General features: G+C 40.8%; 1 protein-coding gene and 1 pseudogene across 3 annotated transcripts; both read right to left on the bottom strand.

Annotated features, from left to right (window-relative positions):
- Window positions 1-1,375: 1,375 nt before the first annotated feature.
- Window positions 1,376-14,836, bottom strand: LOC107712737 (protein TASOR-like). Of its 3 annotated transcripts, none has more exons than XM_016518076.1 (23): window positions 14,126-14,836; window positions 12,251-12,396; window positions 12,002-12,094; window positions 11,174-11,246; window positions 10,455-10,546; window positions 10,184-10,318; window positions 9,969-10,084; window positions 9,842-9,876; window positions 9,640-9,745; window positions 9,457-9,560; window positions 9,258-9,361; window positions 8,997-9,069; window positions 8,822-8,896; window positions 8,031-8,738; window positions 7,304-7,545; window positions 7,079-7,205; window positions 4,793-5,631; window positions 4,574-4,693; window positions 4,285-4,444; window positions 3,752-3,851; window positions 3,490-3,668; window positions 3,246-3,380; window positions 1,376-3,150 (listed from the first exon to the last, which is right to left on the bottom strand). In XM_016518076.1, the coding sequence occupies exons 1-23, from the start codon at window positions 14,436-14,438 to the stop codon at window positions 1,700-1,702; spliced, it is 5,526 nt and encodes a 1,841-aa protein (XP_016373562.1). In that variant the 5' UTR covers window positions 14,439-14,836; the 3' UTR covers window positions 1,376-1,699. The 3 variants fall into 3 exon arrangements, with proteins under 3 accessions (XP_016373562.1, XP_016373564.1, XP_016373563.1); XM_016518078.1 differs by having other exon boundaries at window positions 9,842-9,873; XM_016518077.1 differs by having other exon boundaries at window positions 14,129-14,836.
- A 498-nt stretch (window positions 14,837-15,334) lies between these two features.
- The window catches only part of LOC107712668 (dynein heavy chain 12, axonemal-like), a 6,216-nt pseudogene continuing 2,911 nt past the window's right edge, over window positions 15,335-18,639 (bottom strand).

The raw sequence follows: 18,639 nt of genomic DNA, 5'->3' as shown, positions 1-18,639 counted from the left end.
TGTGATCATACACATTAGATCTTTTCCTCTTTATCTAAACTTGTACATCCTTAAACAACAAAACAGCACTTACGAAACTGACCAGTTAATCAGACTTACCAAACGGACAGACTGATCTTGTCAACAATCTCATCACATTTGATGTGGTAAACATCAAGTCTCCCCGTCTCCCAGAAAAACACCATTTGTAATATTAACTTCACTACAGTTTTGCAGTTATAGAACAGTGACTGCCTCGTTACAGCCTTGCCTTTGTACTGTGTTTGTAATACTAGTGTTGTTTGGAGAGATGACTATATCAAATGAGAGATGAGAAAACTGGAGATCAGATTTAGCAGATTACACTTTGGGGCAAAACTAGGTACTCCAGCAATTTTTCAGTCTTTCCATGCTTTCTTTTTTCCCTTATGCTGCTGGTGTGTTTTGGATTTATCATTCTTTCTAACCTATACTGAACTTAGGTGGTGATATATAAAGAACATAAGTACTCTCAAAATGTAAACTGGTGAGCCACATAAAGAATTGTGCAAAATACAGATTTCCAAACCACTGAAAGATGCCCAACAATTTTAAAACATACTTTTAACATTGCACTTTCAACAGCCAATTCTGGAAGAAAAAGCCAGTTCTTCTATTAACAGAGAAATGCACGCATTAACTACCATATTTCAGAACCAAACAACAGACAGCTCTCATCCCAATCACATCTGATGTTCACCTGGGTTGAAATATAGAAAAAGCATAAAAGGTGTTTTGAACAAAATCGTACGCATTGTTTTCAGAGACATAGCTGTTTATCTGGTAAACAGTAACATTTGTGAAATGCCCCGAGGTATTTACTATAAAACTTCAGCTAACCATATTCATGTCATGTACAAAGGGCAAATTCAGAGTCAGTTTTTAAATCAAGATGCATAATCTTCATTATATATATATATATATATATATATATATATATATTTAAACACATTAATTCGTTCTTTTTTGACAAGAAACATAACCCCTTTAGAAAACTGCATCAGCATCAGGTCAGCAGAATAAATTAGGAAATGATGCCCTCTGCTGGCCGGCTGTTAAAACCATTAGGTCAAATGTTGCCAATGCACATTATAAACAACTTTGGCATAGATGAACCTCATTGGAAAAGAAAATCTGTGACCCTTTTTATAGAGCATCATAAATAACTATGTACATATACAAAGAGTTCACACATTCTCAACTGTGAGTTAATACTGAACACAATATCACAATGTTTGATACAACCTTGCTTTAATAGAACATCTGTACAACCAAGAATGTAAAAAAAAAAAACAGCTAAAATGAAGAACGACTCACTTTTTCTCTTTAAAAAAAATATTGTCTGCATTTTGCTCCTTGTTCACAAACCTTTTTTTTTTTTTGAAAATCCAAACAAAAAGTATTGACAAAAATGAAACATTGAAAGGCAGTTACATTTCTTGGCAATATAAATATAGTGGTATGAACAAGGTTTTTCAAACACCTTGTTTAAGAAGAGCATTACTGAAAACAGTGAAAATCTGGCTAACGTCCGAGTCACCAATCTCATTCATACAAAACCAGATTAAATTTTTTTTTTTAATTTCAGATGATGATATTTTGATTTGATGTGCTCTTAATGTTAAATATGTACATTCCTAATGCCAGTAGTCTATGAAGGAGCATGGCATCCCTATGGCATTTAGTTATAGGTGTAGTCTGAATAGTAGTCTGATCGACCACCCCCTCCCCTCCCAGGGGGATAACCCCAGTTACAGGATGGGCCCCCTCTGATGTGACCCCAACCCGGTCTAGATCTCATGGGATGTGGTGGTACTCCTCGACCCCTGAAACCACCACGCATCATATCAGCATGTCCCCCTCTGGGATTGTACATGCTATTGTTGTGTCCGCCTCGGCACAAGGGTCCAAGTGCAGCTCCAGGGATGGGTAAGAGTCCTCTGCTGGCAGTGCCGCCCCTGGTGGGAGGGGCTTGACTGCCACTCTGACTTTCACAGGAAGTGTTCACTGGAGTTCTGCTGCCCTGGCCGCATGCGGCTGAACTTCCCATTGCACCTCCTTTCTCTCCACCGGCTTCTTGTTGGACCACTTTAGAAGTTGCCGAAGTAGGGGCACCTTCTTCCTCTTGTCCACGAGCGGTTTCACTCTCAATGGTTCCCGGCCATGATCCATCTGCGGGCCTTGAGGCCTCAGTTTGGGTGGAAGGTAGAGTGCTGAATCCTGCCCCACTCTGTCCAGCCGCGTAACCCTGCTGGGCTCCTGGTGTAGGACCCCAGCCGAAAAGCGGTGGAACAGGGGGAATTGGAGTGAGGGCTGGAAAATTCGTAGTATCTGGATAGGAAGGAAAAGTGGTGTGAAGAGAGGATGAGGAAGTAGCAGAAGATGAGGAAGCAGACTCTACACCTAACTTAGCAGTTTGAGAGCCAGCAAGTCCTAACTGATTAGCAGTGCTTGCCATTGCCACCCCAGGCACTCCCACGCTGTCAGGAATGGGTAGGGACTGTCCAGGTGGATGAAGACAGGTGCCTGATTCTGGAGTAGAAGGCACCTCCACCGGAGGCTGAGGGAGGGAAAGGGGAAAGGTGAGTGGTTGAGCAACAGGTATGGTGGAGGTGTTTGTTGGAGGTTGGGTCCCAGGAGGAGCAGCAGTTTGACTGTACTCTGATCCCCTGGAGGCCACACTAACTGGAGACGAATATGCTGAGGACATATGGTATGCGGGAGAACCAGAGTAAGGGCTCCACTGTGCCGAGCTGGAACACAGGTAGCTCTGGTGGGGGTTCACGCCGAAACTGGCCAGGGTGTCCTCTACTTCAGGCCTAGATGTGCTCTCCTGACTGGCAGCTTTATATTGAGCAATGGCAGACTTCAGAGCTGCGTAATCAGTTGAGTAAGAGCCCTGAGTAGGGTAGGCGGAGGGGTTTGGTTGTACAAGTGGATCGCTAATGTAGTCCAAAGAGGGTTGGTCAGGGAGGGGAGGACGAAATCCATCGGTCTGGGGTGGAGGGGGCTGAGGTGCCTGCGGTTCCATCAGGTCATTTTCAGTCTGAATGGACGTCTCTGTGATAACGGGCATTTCATCTTCAGAGTCTATAGACATGTCCTCCTCATCTCGAACCGCATCAGGCTCCACTGAGCAGTCAAAGAGGAGATAGTGTGTCAAAATTGAAATCTATAATTTCTTTCTGAATTTTGTCAGGAAGAGTAAAGGACTGTTAAATCTTTACCTGGTTCAGGTAGGGCAGCAACTGCTACTTCTTCCAGGACACTGATCAAACTCTGGAAGTTGTTCATGATGTCATTCATACCTGCGATGATGACTCCACTACCGGAGAACTGCGAGAATGTGTCACCATGTCTTTCTGTTTACGAACACAGCTCCAATTGATCAAGAAACTTAAACTTAATGTAGACAACTCCACATACCAACATGCATAGCCAACAGCTTTCAACTAGACCTGTTGCACATACCTGTGAGGAAAATGAAGTGTCTAAGCTGTGTGTGCTGAGCTTGCAGCTTGACCAGACAGTCTAAATCAGGAGCCTGCCTAGATGGAGTGTCACACTCATGATAAGGCAGAAACTCCACCAGGTGTTTCTTCTGGTAGGTCGTCAGCAGGTTTAACAGATCCAAGGCTTCAGTGTTTAACCTGTGAAAGGGAGGATGTGTGAGATATTGGAGACTAGGAGTCTGTGAGGATTGGCAAAACATACTAATCCTTCTGTCTCTAACCTGCTGAGCTCTTTAAGCTTCTTCTGAGTCTTACAATGCACCTTCCACTTCCAGGGTGAGCCCTGTTCTTCCAGGAACTTGAGAAATGCCCGTAGTTTCTCTGTAAACACAAATGTCAGTGTCTAAAGTCTCGATGTAATTGAAGTAGCCACATTGTGACATACATTTGAATCCAGAAAAATACATCTGAACAAAATGTAGGGTGGGAATTGTTTCTGGACATCAGTTGATCAGTTAATTGCAAGAGAGGGGCAGTTTTAAGCAGATATACAACAGAGAGGTCTGTCATTTTTACTGTAAGATCAAGCTACTGTGTTTTAAAACATTTTTTTTAATGAAACCTGAATGGATGAATCATTCACAATAAGATCATTAAGATGTATTTAGAAAATAGAGTGAATTTCCATTTCATGCAGACGTTAAAGAAAACAATACACCAATTTTTGCAATCACACCTGAAGAGGGGGATTGTTTCAACAAGCTGGTGCATGAAGATGTTGTAAGCCCCTCTACATGCTACCTTTAGCTCTTACCTAGTGTTATATTGTCAGGGTTGAGAATGAGCTCATCCGACACAATGAGACCTCCAGACACGAAAAGCTCATTGTAAGTGCGATTTTTCACATCATCCAGGCTGTCCACTCCAGCAAAGTAAACCGTGGGCAATTTCTTTAGAGACACCAGTGCTGGGATCTAAATGGAGTGTAGAGGGAACAATGCCTCAAAACAGATGCTTCTCAGTTTGTTTTGTGCAACTAATTAACTAGGTTTAAAAAAAACACAAAAAAAACCAGAAGTTTACAGTGCCGAGTTATTGGTTACCTTATGTACATGAGCGGCTATATCCTCATTCTGAATAATGATCATGAACTTTTGCTGACTTTTACTCTCCAGGTAATTCTGAGGATTGCAATCGATGTTGCCAAGGCTTCTTAAATACTCCTGTAAAACCAAACAAAGGAGGTTAAAGATAAGGTGTTTCAAAGGTTGGTCAAATGTATCAGACCACACTAAATATTCTGACATTTTATACTTTCAGACCTTGATCTCAGTGCAGAGTTCACTCTCCTCATCTCCTCTTTGAATGTAAAACTTTACTGCATTTTTCTGCATGATCTCCACCAGTGTGCACAAAACATCGGGCTCAATTTGCCCAATAACCCTGCCTCCCACAGTGCTTGAGGTTCCTGCATGAGAAGGCTCTGAGGGAATCTCTGGGACTGAAGCAATTGGAGGTTGACTGGCACTTCCAGATGATGGGGAGCAGATAGGATTTTCCACAACATCTGCACTCTTGGGGTCAGCTGATTTTTCTGCTGAAAACAGGTGGACCTCTTTGATAGTGCCGAGGCGATGCTTGCCTGAAGGAGGTTTAAGGGTAGCTTGTGGCTTGCTCGACAAAGCCTGAGACTTAGGCACTGGAGATGATGTTTTAGTGTGAGAATGAGCAGGAGGTGAGGGCAGCATGGGTTGGGCAGGAGCCGGCATGGCAGAAGGGGGCAGAGCAGGTGGCAAGGGGGCGGGCACTGAGGCAACAGCAGGTGGTGACACAACAGCCACAGGTTGTACTGATGCCCTGGGAGCCTGGACCAAACGGCTCATCTTTTCACAGAGTGTGTTAACGTAGCCCTGCACAGGCAGCGACGAGACGTATTTGCATACAAAAGGTGAGAATGCCGAGCTTGACCATTTATCCTGATCCTCACATCGCGGCAAAGGAGGCTGAGAGTTGTAAATTATATGTTGGGCCCCCATCAGTTTCTGGATCCCTGTGCAGAGGTTCTGGAACTCACTGTCGAGGATAGTGTCTACTACTTTCCTTGTAGAGTGTACCTGCTTCTCCCCTCCACTCAAACAAAGTTCACCAACTCCCTCTAGAGCTAAAAACACATTATGTATATTAGTTTGGTCATTTTATTATCTAAATGAATACATTTTTTTTTTTCAATTGAAACATTTTTGCACTGTACAAGTGTTTGAGGGTTTTACAAGTTTTTGCAAGACTTGACTCTGAAAGAAGGCCCATTTAAATCAATCATATTTTTTAAACGTATGTAGACACATTATTTTAACTATAATGACTTTGATAATATTATATGTTATACCAAAGTCCCTTTAAGGCAGGGGTGTCAAACTCAATTCCTGGAGGGCCGGAGCCCTGCAGTTCTAACCCTGCTCCAACACACATACCATGTAGTTTTCAAAAAAGCTTGAAGGACTTGATTAGTTGGATCAGGTGTGTTTAATTAGGGTTGAATCTGCTCCGGCCCTCCAGGAATTGAGGAAAGTCATTTCACTCGGTGGCCATCTTTGAAACGCCTCTCGGGAATGCAAGTGCAGCTCCTATCTCTTTGAATGGGGAAACATCAGATTCTCCAAAGCTGTTCGCCAAGCTTATGATTCAATTTCATATTTGAAATCACAATGAAATCTGACAACAACTGTCTCATAAATGTTGTTTCTTTTGCTCAAATAGCATTAAAAAAAAAGCTTATTTCTCAGGCTAGATCAGCCAGTGCGCATGCGCAGTACTAAGCGCATGTCTCCAGAACGCTGACTTGTTTCTATAGCAACCAGGACTTCTAACGGCAACTGCAATGACGTGATGACTTTACTGATTAGCTCGTTTATTCAGCTTCCTTCAATGGAGCAGCCATATTGAGCCTTGCATTTTTCCCCATTCAAAACTGACACATCTTGGGTATTCTATAGTCTTTGGTTATACACTTTCTAAAGAAAGGTTATTTCTAAAGAAATTTATACTTTTATTCAGCAAGGATGCATTAAATTGATCAAAAGTGACAGTAAAGACATTTATGTTACAAAAGATCTCTATTTAAAATAAATGCGGCTCTTTTGAACTTTCTATTCATCAAAAAGTATGAAAAAAGTATAATGGTTTCTACAAAAATATTAAGCAGAACAACTGTTTAACATTGATAATAATAATAAATTCTTCTTGAGTAGCAAAACAGTGTATTAATGATTTCTGAAGGAAACATTTTGCCATTATAGGAATAAATTACATTTTAAAATAGAATTGCATTACATTAAAAAAAAAAAAAAAAGAGTTTAATTTAAATTGTAATAATATTTCACAATATTACTGTTTTACTGTGTTTTGATTTAATAAATCCAGCCTTGGAGAGCATAAGAAACGTCTTTCAAAAACATTTGAAAAAAAAAAAAAACTTACCAACACCAAACTTTTGAACAGTAGTGTATATGAAGAACAAGTAAGTCAGTGTTAATTTTTTTTAAAAGTTAATAATAATAATAATAATAAAAGAAGAAGTCTATGTTGTAAGCATGCAGATTAGGCCGGACCTCTGGTGGACGTTCTCCAGAGTTGGTGGCTCTGAAGTGAGGTTTCTGCTTGACAGGAGGGCTGCTGCTCCAGACTGGAAGAGGGACTGTACACATCCATACTGCTCCTGCCGCAGGCAATCTGATCCTAAACACACATACTACAGGTTAACAAAAATATCGATTGAGTTTGGCATTAGATATATTATGAGGAACTGTCCACGGCTCCAAGCAATTCTGGTTAACCTGCTCCTCATCAGCACGCCTGCCTCGCAGGTCAAGGTCACAGTGAGCGGCTGAGTCACTGGGGTCATGTCCCTCTACGCTTTTGGGTAATATCACAGGCTGGCTGCTGGCCGTGTTTTGGGCCATCCTGTTAAGCGTGCTGAGGAAGAGTTTAAGCAAGGCGTGCGTGTCTTGGAGGGTGGCACTTTGAGTCACGCGCTCCCGCAGGTCCGTGTCACACAGCCCCATGCTGTCCATCACCACTAAGAGAAAGGTAAACCAGATGTCAACAAGGATCTCATGTTTCTGAGCAACAGCAGTTATACTCTGGTGCTGGAGCTCTTTTGTGTGTAGATACAGATATATATAAATACAGTCTCTTATTAGGCACAAATAAACACTTCACATGAGCTTCTGAATATTAGTGATGTACGGGAACTGATGCTTTTCACCTTTCAGGTCATTTTCATATGCGGGTCTAGAAATGATGCTTTCATTTTTACACAGAAAAAAGGAAAAAGGTTTTCTAATAAACATTAGAAAATAAGCTTGTTAAATAACAAAAAACAATAAACAAATAACATCTTTGTTATGAAAGAAAATAATTTTTTTAATAACATAACAAACGAGAATATATATTCAGTCTTTTTATTCATTTCCTCTACTATTTAAGTCTTTTCCAATTTCATATACAGGGTTCCCAGAATCATGTTGTACCTTCCTCTACATTAGTTCAGCACAGACTCACCTCTTCCTGGCTCTCCATTCAGCAGACCCATCCTAAGGTACTTGCTCACGCCCCCAGGACCTTCCCTCTCCAGCCTCCTCTTCAGGCCAGCGGGGTCCCAGTCCTCTTCTCTTTCTGACCCGCTCCCCTCATCCTTGCCCAAAGTCCGCTTGTGTAACTGTATCAGCTTTAGCAATTTCTCCATCTTTTCTTTTTCATACTCTCCCTGTGGCCTCTGAGCGCCACCGTTAGACTGAGAAACCCCAATCGTACTGCTACCCGGCACCTGTCTATCCGACCCTCCCCAGTCTGAGACAGGACTGTACTCTTCTGCACCTGCTGGGGGAGACGCTGCCCCCTGTTGGCTGTCCATCAGATCCTGCTGCAGCGCCTCCACAGGCAGCTGGAACTGTCCTGGACCAAATATGTAAGAGTTCAGCGCCACATCCATATTCTTAGGACGAGGTGCCGGGTGTTGTTTAGTCCGGTCATCCAAACTGTGCCGGTACTCTACTATGTGGAAAGGCCGTATGACACCTTGCTCTTTCTGGCTGAGGTAGTCCAGCACCTGACGTTTCAGCCCCACCGCGAGCTCTTTGGGTGGATTGGCACGCAGCTTGTAGAAGCCATGATGCAGGGCAGGTACAAAATTGTCTATTTGATGGCTGATTGGGTCTTTAGGCTCTAGTGGAGCAAGAGGGTCCTCATCTACTCCAGAGTTCTTCGAAACTAAAAAAACATGAAGAATCAGTAACACATACACACCTAAATACAAAGAAACTTCAATAAACAGACATAAAAGAGACACTTACTCAACTTTGAGATGATTCTTTGCTCTTGAAATACAAAAAGCGCCTGCAAAACCCTGTCATTTCTTCCTCGTCGCTCTTTAAAGAAACAAAAACAAACAGCCTCTGTTATTCCACGCAACAATCACACTGTCAGGTCAGTGTCACATATGTGGTTAAAAGCTGTGCATAAACCTACCGGTGGTAGTGTGCAACTGAGAAGACGAAAGGAGGAAGAGAAATCCTTTGTCTATCAATGGCTTCACCAAAACCTAGAGTGAAGAGTTTAATTATAGCATGATATGCAGTTTAAATTCTGCATATCAGATCAGTGACACAGATTCTATCAACAGACCGAAGACATGGTATACAGGGGAGAGAGTTGGCAGTGATGCCCTGCTAGAGTAAAGCTGTGGGCATTAATTCAATAAAGCGTAAAGTGGGCTGTGAATGAGCTCACCATTCTTTCTCTCTCAAGCCGGTGCAACAGTCCCGAGAGGCTGTTTTCCTGTTTACTCCTCCCCATGACCTCATACAGGCTGCAGTACATCCCACACTTAAATGCTGCAAAATACCACAACACATTATCATGTCTATAGCGACACATCAAATATCGTGCCATCTCTCAGGCTGAAAAGCATCACCGGTACTCATCCTACCCTCTCGTGATCCACTGTACGCTTCCCATGACAGCAAAATGGGCGGGATCTTTCTCTTTACTTGGTCAAGATGCATAGCCACATTAATGTCAAGCTTGTCTGGGCTGAAAAGAAAAAAATATATATATATAAATTTAAAAACAATGCACAAAAAACTTCATTAGCAAACGAAAGGAGACTCACAGTTTAAGTGGAAGGTGAAGGAGACTTGAAGACCGCATGTACACTTGATAGACCTCTTCTCCCTTATTCCCCAGTGAGCCACTCCAAACCGTATATCTTCGCCGAACTAAAGCAACAAATGAAGTAATAATACAATAAGTTAGATAATACACCCATCTATTCATTTTATGATCTGCTATGAAGAGAAAAAAACAGATCATACCTCTTTGCCCTTCATATAACGTGCTGTTTAATCTACTAAAAGAGAAAACAAACGGTTCAAATTAAAATAAAACCATACCAGATGGTAATTCACTTTCTACGCAAGTCATCAGTGATCTTGTTCATACCTGTGTGTGGCCGTGGCCGACTCTTTGCCTTTGTATTGAAAAGACACAACCGCATATGGCAACACATGCCTGGGCCTTGACCTGAGCTCCTCAAAAGCAAATTCATAAAAGTATTGCTGGAATAAAACAGAGAGAAATCCGATATAACAGGTCATCTATCTGATCAAATAATACAAAACAGAAGTTCAAACTGACAAAAGAAATTAAACACTTACCTGAGTGTGCTCAAAGGCCCTATAGGACAATAATGAGGTCACTTTGCTGGCATTTTTTAATGCATGGCTGTCATATTTAAGGGTCGGCTCAAGATTGTTTTTGGGCATGTTCTCAAATATTGTCTTCACTTTACCCTGCAGAATAAGACAAAACGTCACTACTGTTTTTTTTAAACCATTGTGAAATTATGTATTATAAATTTAAAGCACTACCTCAAAGTCAAATTTGATGCATGGTAAATGTAAATGTTAGACTCCGTCAATGACTTACCTTCATGATTTTAAATATGATTATGTCTCCAGCAGCTCCCACTTCAAATGGATTCATCTGTAACAAATCTGAGTATTTTGAGAGGTAAACCCCTAAAAATAGAAAAAGCAGCAATCAAGGATATGAGAGTTACTTGGGGCGACATTCCTGTGAGCCACAAAAAGCCTTAGGGTAATCCCTAAAAATTTGCTAGCAATCCATTCGGAATGCAGAGTCTCTGCATAGAATTGGCTAAGATTAAATATTTGCAGAAACTATTTCATTTCACCAGTTAAAGCACTCCCAGTCACGTTCATAAGATGCTGGGCTTGTGAGTGTCTTGTGTGTAAAACACACAGCAGCTGCTTCACTAAACCATACAAAGATCATCATGAATCAGAAATTCGCTGATCACACAGCCAAGAACAAAATGAACATTATGTAACTTCCAAAACCTCAAACATGCTCTGAAAATAGAAAGAGGTAATAGGGGTGACCAATATATAAAACAGATGTTACTTCACAAACAGTTTATCCACGGAAAAAAGAACGTCTGTAGCGAGTTTGGCTCATTAACATTTATCTGGCCTAGTGAACACGAGAAATTATGGAACAGTGGTCTTTTTGGCCCTGACCAATTCAACTACTCCAAACCACAAGATCAAGTGACCAGAGTCCTCCCAGCCTAATGATTACAGCCAAACAGATATAAACAGACTCTTTGGAAACACAACGCTCACCTTTGACAGGGCTTCCCAGATTGTTGATCCGCGAATGTCCCACAGAAAGACCCTTTTCGCAGATCCAGTGAACCTGATAGAAACCACCAGATATTACTTTGGTTACAGTCATGCTTTTGACCAAGACTATTGCTAAATGACGCCATTTAAAGCCTTTTCAAATCGCTTATTAATCTCACATTCCCTTTTACATGTTACGCCGTATATCCTGATAAATAAGTAGACAAGAAGGTGAGACATTGCATCACCTAGCTGTTAAATCTAAACTTCAGTGAGGGAGCCACAGTCTGATAAAGATGTATCATATAATCAGATTCAATCAGAAAACCTTGCTTGCACTGCTATATTTGACTCCAAGTACTGATAAAAGTGTAATTACTGTGGCAGTTATGTAGTAAATACATTCTAAACTTTTCAATAACTCCGAGAAGTGTCAAGATTAAAAAGTGTAAAGATTTGGAGAATTCACTTCAAAATTGAATATTTTGTCATTATTTACTCACCCTCATGTTGTTTCAAAACTATGAATTTCATTCTTCTGTTGAACACAAAAGAAAATAATATCCTGAAGAATGTTGGTATACAAACAATTGCTGGTAGCCACTGACTTCCAAAGCATGGCAAAATATACTACGGAAGTCAATGGCTACCAGCAACTGTTTGGATGCCCACGTTCTTCAAAAATATCTTCTTTTGTGTTCAACAAAAGAAAGAAACTCATACAGTTTTGGAACAACATGAGGGTGAGTAAATGATGGCAATTTTTGGGTGACCTAATCATCTAAGGTTATAAATGCTTACGCAACAGCAAAACTAACACAGCCTCACCTTATTCTTATCAGGCAGCAGAAAAGCATAAGATTCTGCGAGTTCTGCCTCTGTCCTGCCATTCTGCTTCAGTTCCCTTTTCTTCTCAATGAACTATGAAAAAGTCATAAATCATTCCATATCAGTTTTTGATTCACTGAAAACAGCTCCCAAGTGGCCCGAGGACAATTTCAATCATCTAGTCTTTTGCAATTGCAAACAAAAATACTGTTTATCAACATCAACTAATTAACTTCACTCAGTGCTCACCTCTTTCTCCAAGAGCTCGTTGTGAATGAGAGAAGCTTTGGTGTAGGTGAAAGTCCCACGGGAGGTGGTGTCCAGGTAGAACGTGGACAGAAGCTTCACAACTTCCTCAAACTCTCTGGAATCTGGAGACAATTGTTGAAGGAGACCTGGAAGACAGCACACATGAAAGACAGAGCTCAAAAGACATCAATGCATTCAAATAAGAAACCGTCAAGTAAATATTTTAATTCGAATGCATAGTTGAGTCATACATAACCTGACAGACACTCTGCACAATGTGAAACATCCTGCAGTTCAGTGCATTACAAGATATACATTAAAGCTAGTGTATATGGGTTTTTGGTAACACTTTACAATAAGGTTCAATTAGTTAATGTATTAACTAAACATGAACAGTACATTTATTACAGTATTTATTCATCCTTGTTAATATTAGTTCATGAAAATACAGTCGTTCACTGTTAGTTCATGTTAATTCACAGTGCATTAACTAATGTTAACAAGCACAACTTTTGAAATTAACATGAACTAAGATTAATAAATGCTGTAGAAGTATTGTTCATTCTTAGTTCATGTTAACTAAAGTAGTCAACTAATGTTAACTAATGATCCTTATTGTAAAGTGGGTTACACTTTATTTTAAGGTGTCCTTGTTACAGTGAAATTATAAATTTAAGTGTTGAGAAATATTAATTAACTACATATACTTACTATATGGTTAGGGTTAGGATTTTGCTTAAGGTTACTTGCATGTAAGTATGCATAATTAATTGTTGTTATAATAGTAAGTATATATAGCATGTGTAACAAGGACACCTTAAAATAAAGTTTTACCAGGTTTTTCAATGCCTGACAGTGATGTTGACTCAATTTACATAAAATAATGCTGCCAAAATGAGACACAAAATTGCTGAAATGAAAAATGACATTTCACAATGATTACTAAAAATTAGCTAAAACAAATTAAATCAAATATTTTGGAACTTGCATTAATCGACCAATTAGTGGACATAATGGTCAAACAAATCGGCTTGGTCGATTCACTAATCAAAACATTTACAAAACGACATCATTTGCAGTTTAGAAAACAATTTAGTGTCTGTTCTGCTTTTTAACACCTTACTCGATATAACACAAGATAGAGCACCTACAAACCGAAAAAAATTTGCACTAGAGCCAACAAATACCTTACAACTACTACAAGCTCCTCCCAGTTTGGCACATTTCGATTTCATTCAAGCAGCGCTCTTCTGTTTACAAGATTTCTTATCTTTCTTTTGCGCTATAAGGAAATAGTACGGGAATGAATGGCGGTGTGTGTCCTAATAAGACTGGCTGTACAGGACTGGCAGGTGTTTCTAACAGTCGTGCATAAAGACTGAAGGGAGAAATGCAGTGGTCAACTGAATCACACTGGTGCCATTGATGAGGACGGGAAGAAGTGTGTCATGTGGGGTGGCAGCACTGTATGGTGTGGGAGGAGGAGTGTGGAGTCCGCTAGCAAAGCAATGACACCGTTTAGAAACCGTGGGACGAAAATGCACGTCTTCGAGGTTTGCGTTCAATGACTCGCGCGGGCGCGTGCAACGGATCGGATCCTCACGTGCTGTTCGAGCTGCATGAGCGCGCCTGACTTACTTACCTGCAGCTCCGAGCGGTGCACTAAGTAAAAATCCATTTAGTAACATTAGTGCAAACCTTTCAGGCTAATCACGTGGTGCGTTATATAGATCGCCTGTTTGCTTATCAGTACAGGTCTATTAATTTGACTCGACGCGGTAAAGAGCGCGCTTTTAGCGAACTTGCAGGCTGTGAAACAGAAAATTTCGAATCCATTTCGGGAATGGCAGTAGTAGTGGTAGCAATGGGACATACAACCTCTCCGCTCCTTGATTTTCCTCGGAATCTGAAAATTCCTCCTTGGCAGCTCCTCGGCCGACCTCGGTAGTGTCGAGGGCGAGCCGCCGCAGTTTTTTAGGTCCGACAGCCCTGCCCTCCGTCGCTCAGAAGCATCTTGTTCAGACATTTGCTCGTCTTCACATCCAGCTTGATCGCCATTTTGCTTGGATGTGGCCGTGCTAGAGGCTGACAACAATTGTTTCTTGCTATCGCCATCCTCCAAGGTTAGGCCGCCGGCCTTGCTGCTCTCCTTGTCGATTTTTCTCTCCTGGCTGAAATTGCAAGCCATTTTTTCGGACCAGCGGTCACCTCGTCAGCTGGCGATGAAGTTGGTTTCAGTGCCGCTTCACGGAGTAATTCTCCTTCTCAACCAGCCTCCGCCATTATGCCTGTGACGTATGCCTTCCCCACCACTGCAAAACTCTGGCGTCACTCTGTTTACATTCACGGAGCCTGACGCCCCCCAGCGGCGCTGCTGTGAACTGCGCAGCGGATAGACGTCGTACACCGTGAGCTTTGATCGCTGGCGCGCGAGCAGCTCCACAGAGAATCGGTGCCAAGAACGAATCGTCGAGTTGTCGGACAGTAACCCTTTGGGGAAAGTCATGTCTGTGCTCTTGCTCACACCCAGAATCATCCCCATGAATTCCGTGCAATATGACCACATTTAAAAACAAAAAAAGACTTGAGGCAAAATATTACATAATTATTTCTAACATAGACCTTCATTATACAAATCACATATCCTCACATCTCAAATACATTGGGGTTGTTAGTGATTTTTGCTAATATATATGAATTTGCTAATATCATCAGCGTAATTTGAGAGAAAAGTTGAATTTAAGAATTCTTAATATTTAGTAGCCTAACCCTCTTGCTTTAATGGGAGCAGCACTCTTAGGTCCAGGCGAAACGGAGGGGTAGGGCAAAGGGGAAGGGCTAAGGGGTAGAATTGGGATTGGGCTTTACAGTCATGTTCTCCAGCATGATTTGATTTGATGTAAAGAACATGCGCTTCAGTTGAAGAACATCAGTGTGCTCATTTGATTATTCACCTAGATATTGCAGAATTCTAATTTTGTTTGTAAGTTTTAAATGAGTCAGAATCCTAAACTTTCCATGTCTTTCCACATTGAAAGTGATAGTTTACCACATAATGAAAATTCTGTCATCATTTACTCAACCTCAAGTTGTTCCAAACCTGTAAGGGTTTCTTTCTTCCCTGTGAACACAAAATAAGATAGTTTGAAGAATGTGTATAACCAAACAGTTGCTGGAACCCACTGACTTCCATAGTATAGAAATTTTGGGGTGAACTATCCCTTTAAATAAAATTTTGAATCACAGATTTCCAATGTTTTCTTAGATTTTTGGACCCCACTGTATCTGGATATTCATTTTTAAAACACAAATGAATATTTCACAAGCTTTTTTTTTTTTTTTAAATAAAAAGTGTATATCCATAAAGTTTTATAGCAGCTTCTCATGTACAGATTTATTAATCTGGTTTTTACTCTTCAGGCATACTTCCTCTGCTGTAAATATCATACTTTGAAGCGAATGTAGTCTTTGAGACTGACAGGCAGAGGCAGGAAACTGATAAAAACTGGAGCCCTCAGACACAAGCGACCTAAACAGTCACGGATCTTCAGTCTGCAGAGATGCTTCAGGCTTTGAGCGTTTTCTGATGAGCAGAGAACATACATTAATACACTCTGTACACTCATTTCAATCTAAGTATCTGGTCACTTACGACAAGTATAACACAGCACATTTAAGAACTATACATCAGGTCTACAGACAATTTCAAGTTAAAGGTTTTCTGGATCTCACTAAAGATAACAGTGTCTGAATATGATCTCCAGATGTGACAGGAGACTCACCTTGTATCTTACATATTTCCAGCCACTGTTTTTGCTCAGTCAGAACACTTTTCAGTTTGGAGCAGAGAGACACATGATCAACGTAATCCAGCACGATTCTCACTACCTGGGCTGAGATGTGCTTGAGCCAGTACACTGTGATCACCTCACAGAACTGCAAAAAAAATGAGTTTAGACTTACAGTCGGTACCTTAAAGTAACAGTTCACCCAAAATAAAACTTCTGTCATCATTTATTCACTCTCATGTTTTTCCAACCTATGACTTTCTTTCTTCAAAAAAGAAGACATTCTTAAGAATGTCTCAGTTTTTTTTTTTTTTTTTTTTTGAAAGCCAATGGGGTTCAATTTTGTTTGGACCTAAATATTCTTCAAAATATGTGTTTCGCATCTGTGTTTTGCAGACAAAGTTATACATATACATATACATATATATAAGATTTTTATTGATTTTGAAAGAAGTCTCTTGTGGTTGCATTTATTTGATCAAAAATACAGTAAAAACAGTAATAATGCAGAGTATTATTACAATTCTGTAATATATTTTAAAATGTAATTTATTCCTGTGATGCAAAGCTGAATTTTCAGCAGTCATTACTTCAGTCTTCAGTGTCACATGATCCTTCAGAAATCATTCTAATATACTGATTTGCTGCTCAAGAAACATTTCGTATCATTATGAATGTTGAAAATAGTTGTGCTGCTTAATATTTTTGTGGAAACCATGATACTTTTTTTGAGGATACTTTGATGAATAGAAAGTTCAAAAGAACAGTATATATTTAAAATAGAAATCTTTTGTAACATTATAAATGTCTTAACTGTCACTTTTGAACAATTTAATGTGTCCTTGCTGAATAAAAGCGTTAATTTATATTTAAAAAATTTGCTAACCTCAAACCTTTGAAAGGTAGTGTACATGTCTGGAACGACATTAAGGCAAGTGAATTTTCATTTTCATTTTTGGGTGAATTATTCCTTTAACAACATCAGGTCATACCCCTTTATACTGAATAAAATTAGCAGTAACTGGTTTTACCACAACATCTTTGATGACAGCAGCGCTCCAGCCCTCATAATCCATGGGCATGTGTGAGGCCTGTCCATACGGACAGTCAAAGCAGCGCTGCACATCATAGCCATTATTGAGCAGCATACGCAGCATCACCTCATCTTTAAGTGCGTACTGAAGGGCAGAAGGGAAGTGGGTGGTGTTGACACGGGAGTAGTAGTTTACATTGGCACCGTAGCGGAGCAGAGTGTTGATTAGCTCATAGTTGCCCAGTCGCATGGCCACCTGCAGGCAGTTGACAGGGTCTTGATTGGGCATGGCCCCAGCCTCTAGTCTAGAAGCAGCCTCGCTGACTGGACATCATTATTCGATACAACGAAGAACAGCGCTGACCTGCATTCGTCCTCATAGTTCCTGCGCACTCTGGGGTGTAGCATGAGGTTTGGGTCAAACCCGGAGCTCAGGAGCAGATCCAGACACTGAGAGTGATCGCCTGCAGCGGCGGAGTGTAACAGGCTCATGCCGCTCTCTTTTATCACCTCTTTCTTAGTCACAGGGATCAGCTGCTCCAGCGCTCTATGAAAGACACAAAAAGAGATTTTCATGCCTACTGGTTGTATTCAGGGTAAACACTACATTGATTAACCCTTTAGCAGTGTGGTACTGACAGCAGATGTCCGAGGTAGGATGCACGGTGGATGGGGAGATGACCGGTGTGGGTGGGCACGTTGGGATCGGCTCCATACTCCAGCAGCAGTGAAATGATATCAGGGTTTCCAGAAGCCGCAGCATCGAATATAAAACTGAGGCTGAACCAGGAGACTGAGACTTGGACCACACACTGGCCCCTTAACATGAGAGGGTTATTAAATATAAAGGCGGGGCATAGAGGAGAAACAATAATGTACAGTATGTGGAAAATAATGTGTTTTTTGAACCTTAAACCGCATAAACACATTTCATTACACCAAATACACAAAATAATGTTCTTTTTAGCAACATCATATGACCCCTTTAAGTCATATTCATGAAAAAAAAAATTTTTTAATTTAAATTAAAGCAGTGGTTGATCAGCTTTTTTCGAAGGCTTCATTGTGTTTATGGGGTGCAGTGTAACAGTGTTCATTTAAAAAAAATTCATTATTTTCACATATTTTACCTTTATTTTACACCGCTCTTTCCGTTCTCATCAAAACAGTCTGTTGAGTTCCTGGTTCTATGAAGCCCCTCCCTCTGAAATACGCAATGAGCTCAGATTGGTTAGCTGGCCCAGTGTGTTGTCGCTAACCGCCTAGTGCACGTTGTCCGGAAACGTCATGCCCCCTTACCATTACGGGTAGTTGCATGTTCCCGGGGGCAGGGTTTATGTGAACATCAGGGTTAGTAATGTCACAAACCCGGGAAGAAGCTTGTTGTAGTCCGTACCCACCTTTTTTGTAGTCCTTAAAGGGATAGTTCACCCAAAAATGAAAATTCTGTCATTAATTACTCACCCTCATGTCGTTCCAAACCCGTAAGTCCTTCATTCATCTTCAGAACACAAATTAAGATATTTTTGATGAAATCCGAGAGCTCTCTGACCCTGCATAGACAGCAA

Source organism: Sinocyclocheilus rhinocerous, unplaced genomic scaffold, assembly GCF_001515625.1.
Source record: "Sinocyclocheilus rhinocerous isolate Xijiao unplaced genomic scaffold, SAMN03320098_v1.1 scaffold418, whole genome shotgun sequence".
Lineage (NCBI taxonomy): Eukaryota > Metazoa > Chordata > Actinopteri > Cypriniformes > Cyprinidae > Sinocyclocheilus > Sinocyclocheilus rhinocerous.
Note: the sequence above shows the minus strand (reverse complement) of the source record. Positions and strands in the feature narration are given on the sequence as shown.

Coding starts and splice junctions, on each gene's coding strand:
- LOC107712737 (XM_016518076.1), bottom strand. CDS start 14,438: ATGGCTTGCAATTTCAGCCAGGAGAGAAAAATCGACAAGGAGAGCAGC. Junction 3,852..4,284: donor CCCTGACAATATAACACTAG/GTAAGAGCTAAA, acceptor TTGTGTTTACAG/AGAAACTACGGGCATTTCTC. Junction 3,151..3,245: donor TGCTGCCCTACCTGAACCAG/GTAAAGATTTAA, acceptor TTGACTGCTCAG/TGGAGCCTGATGCGGTTCGA.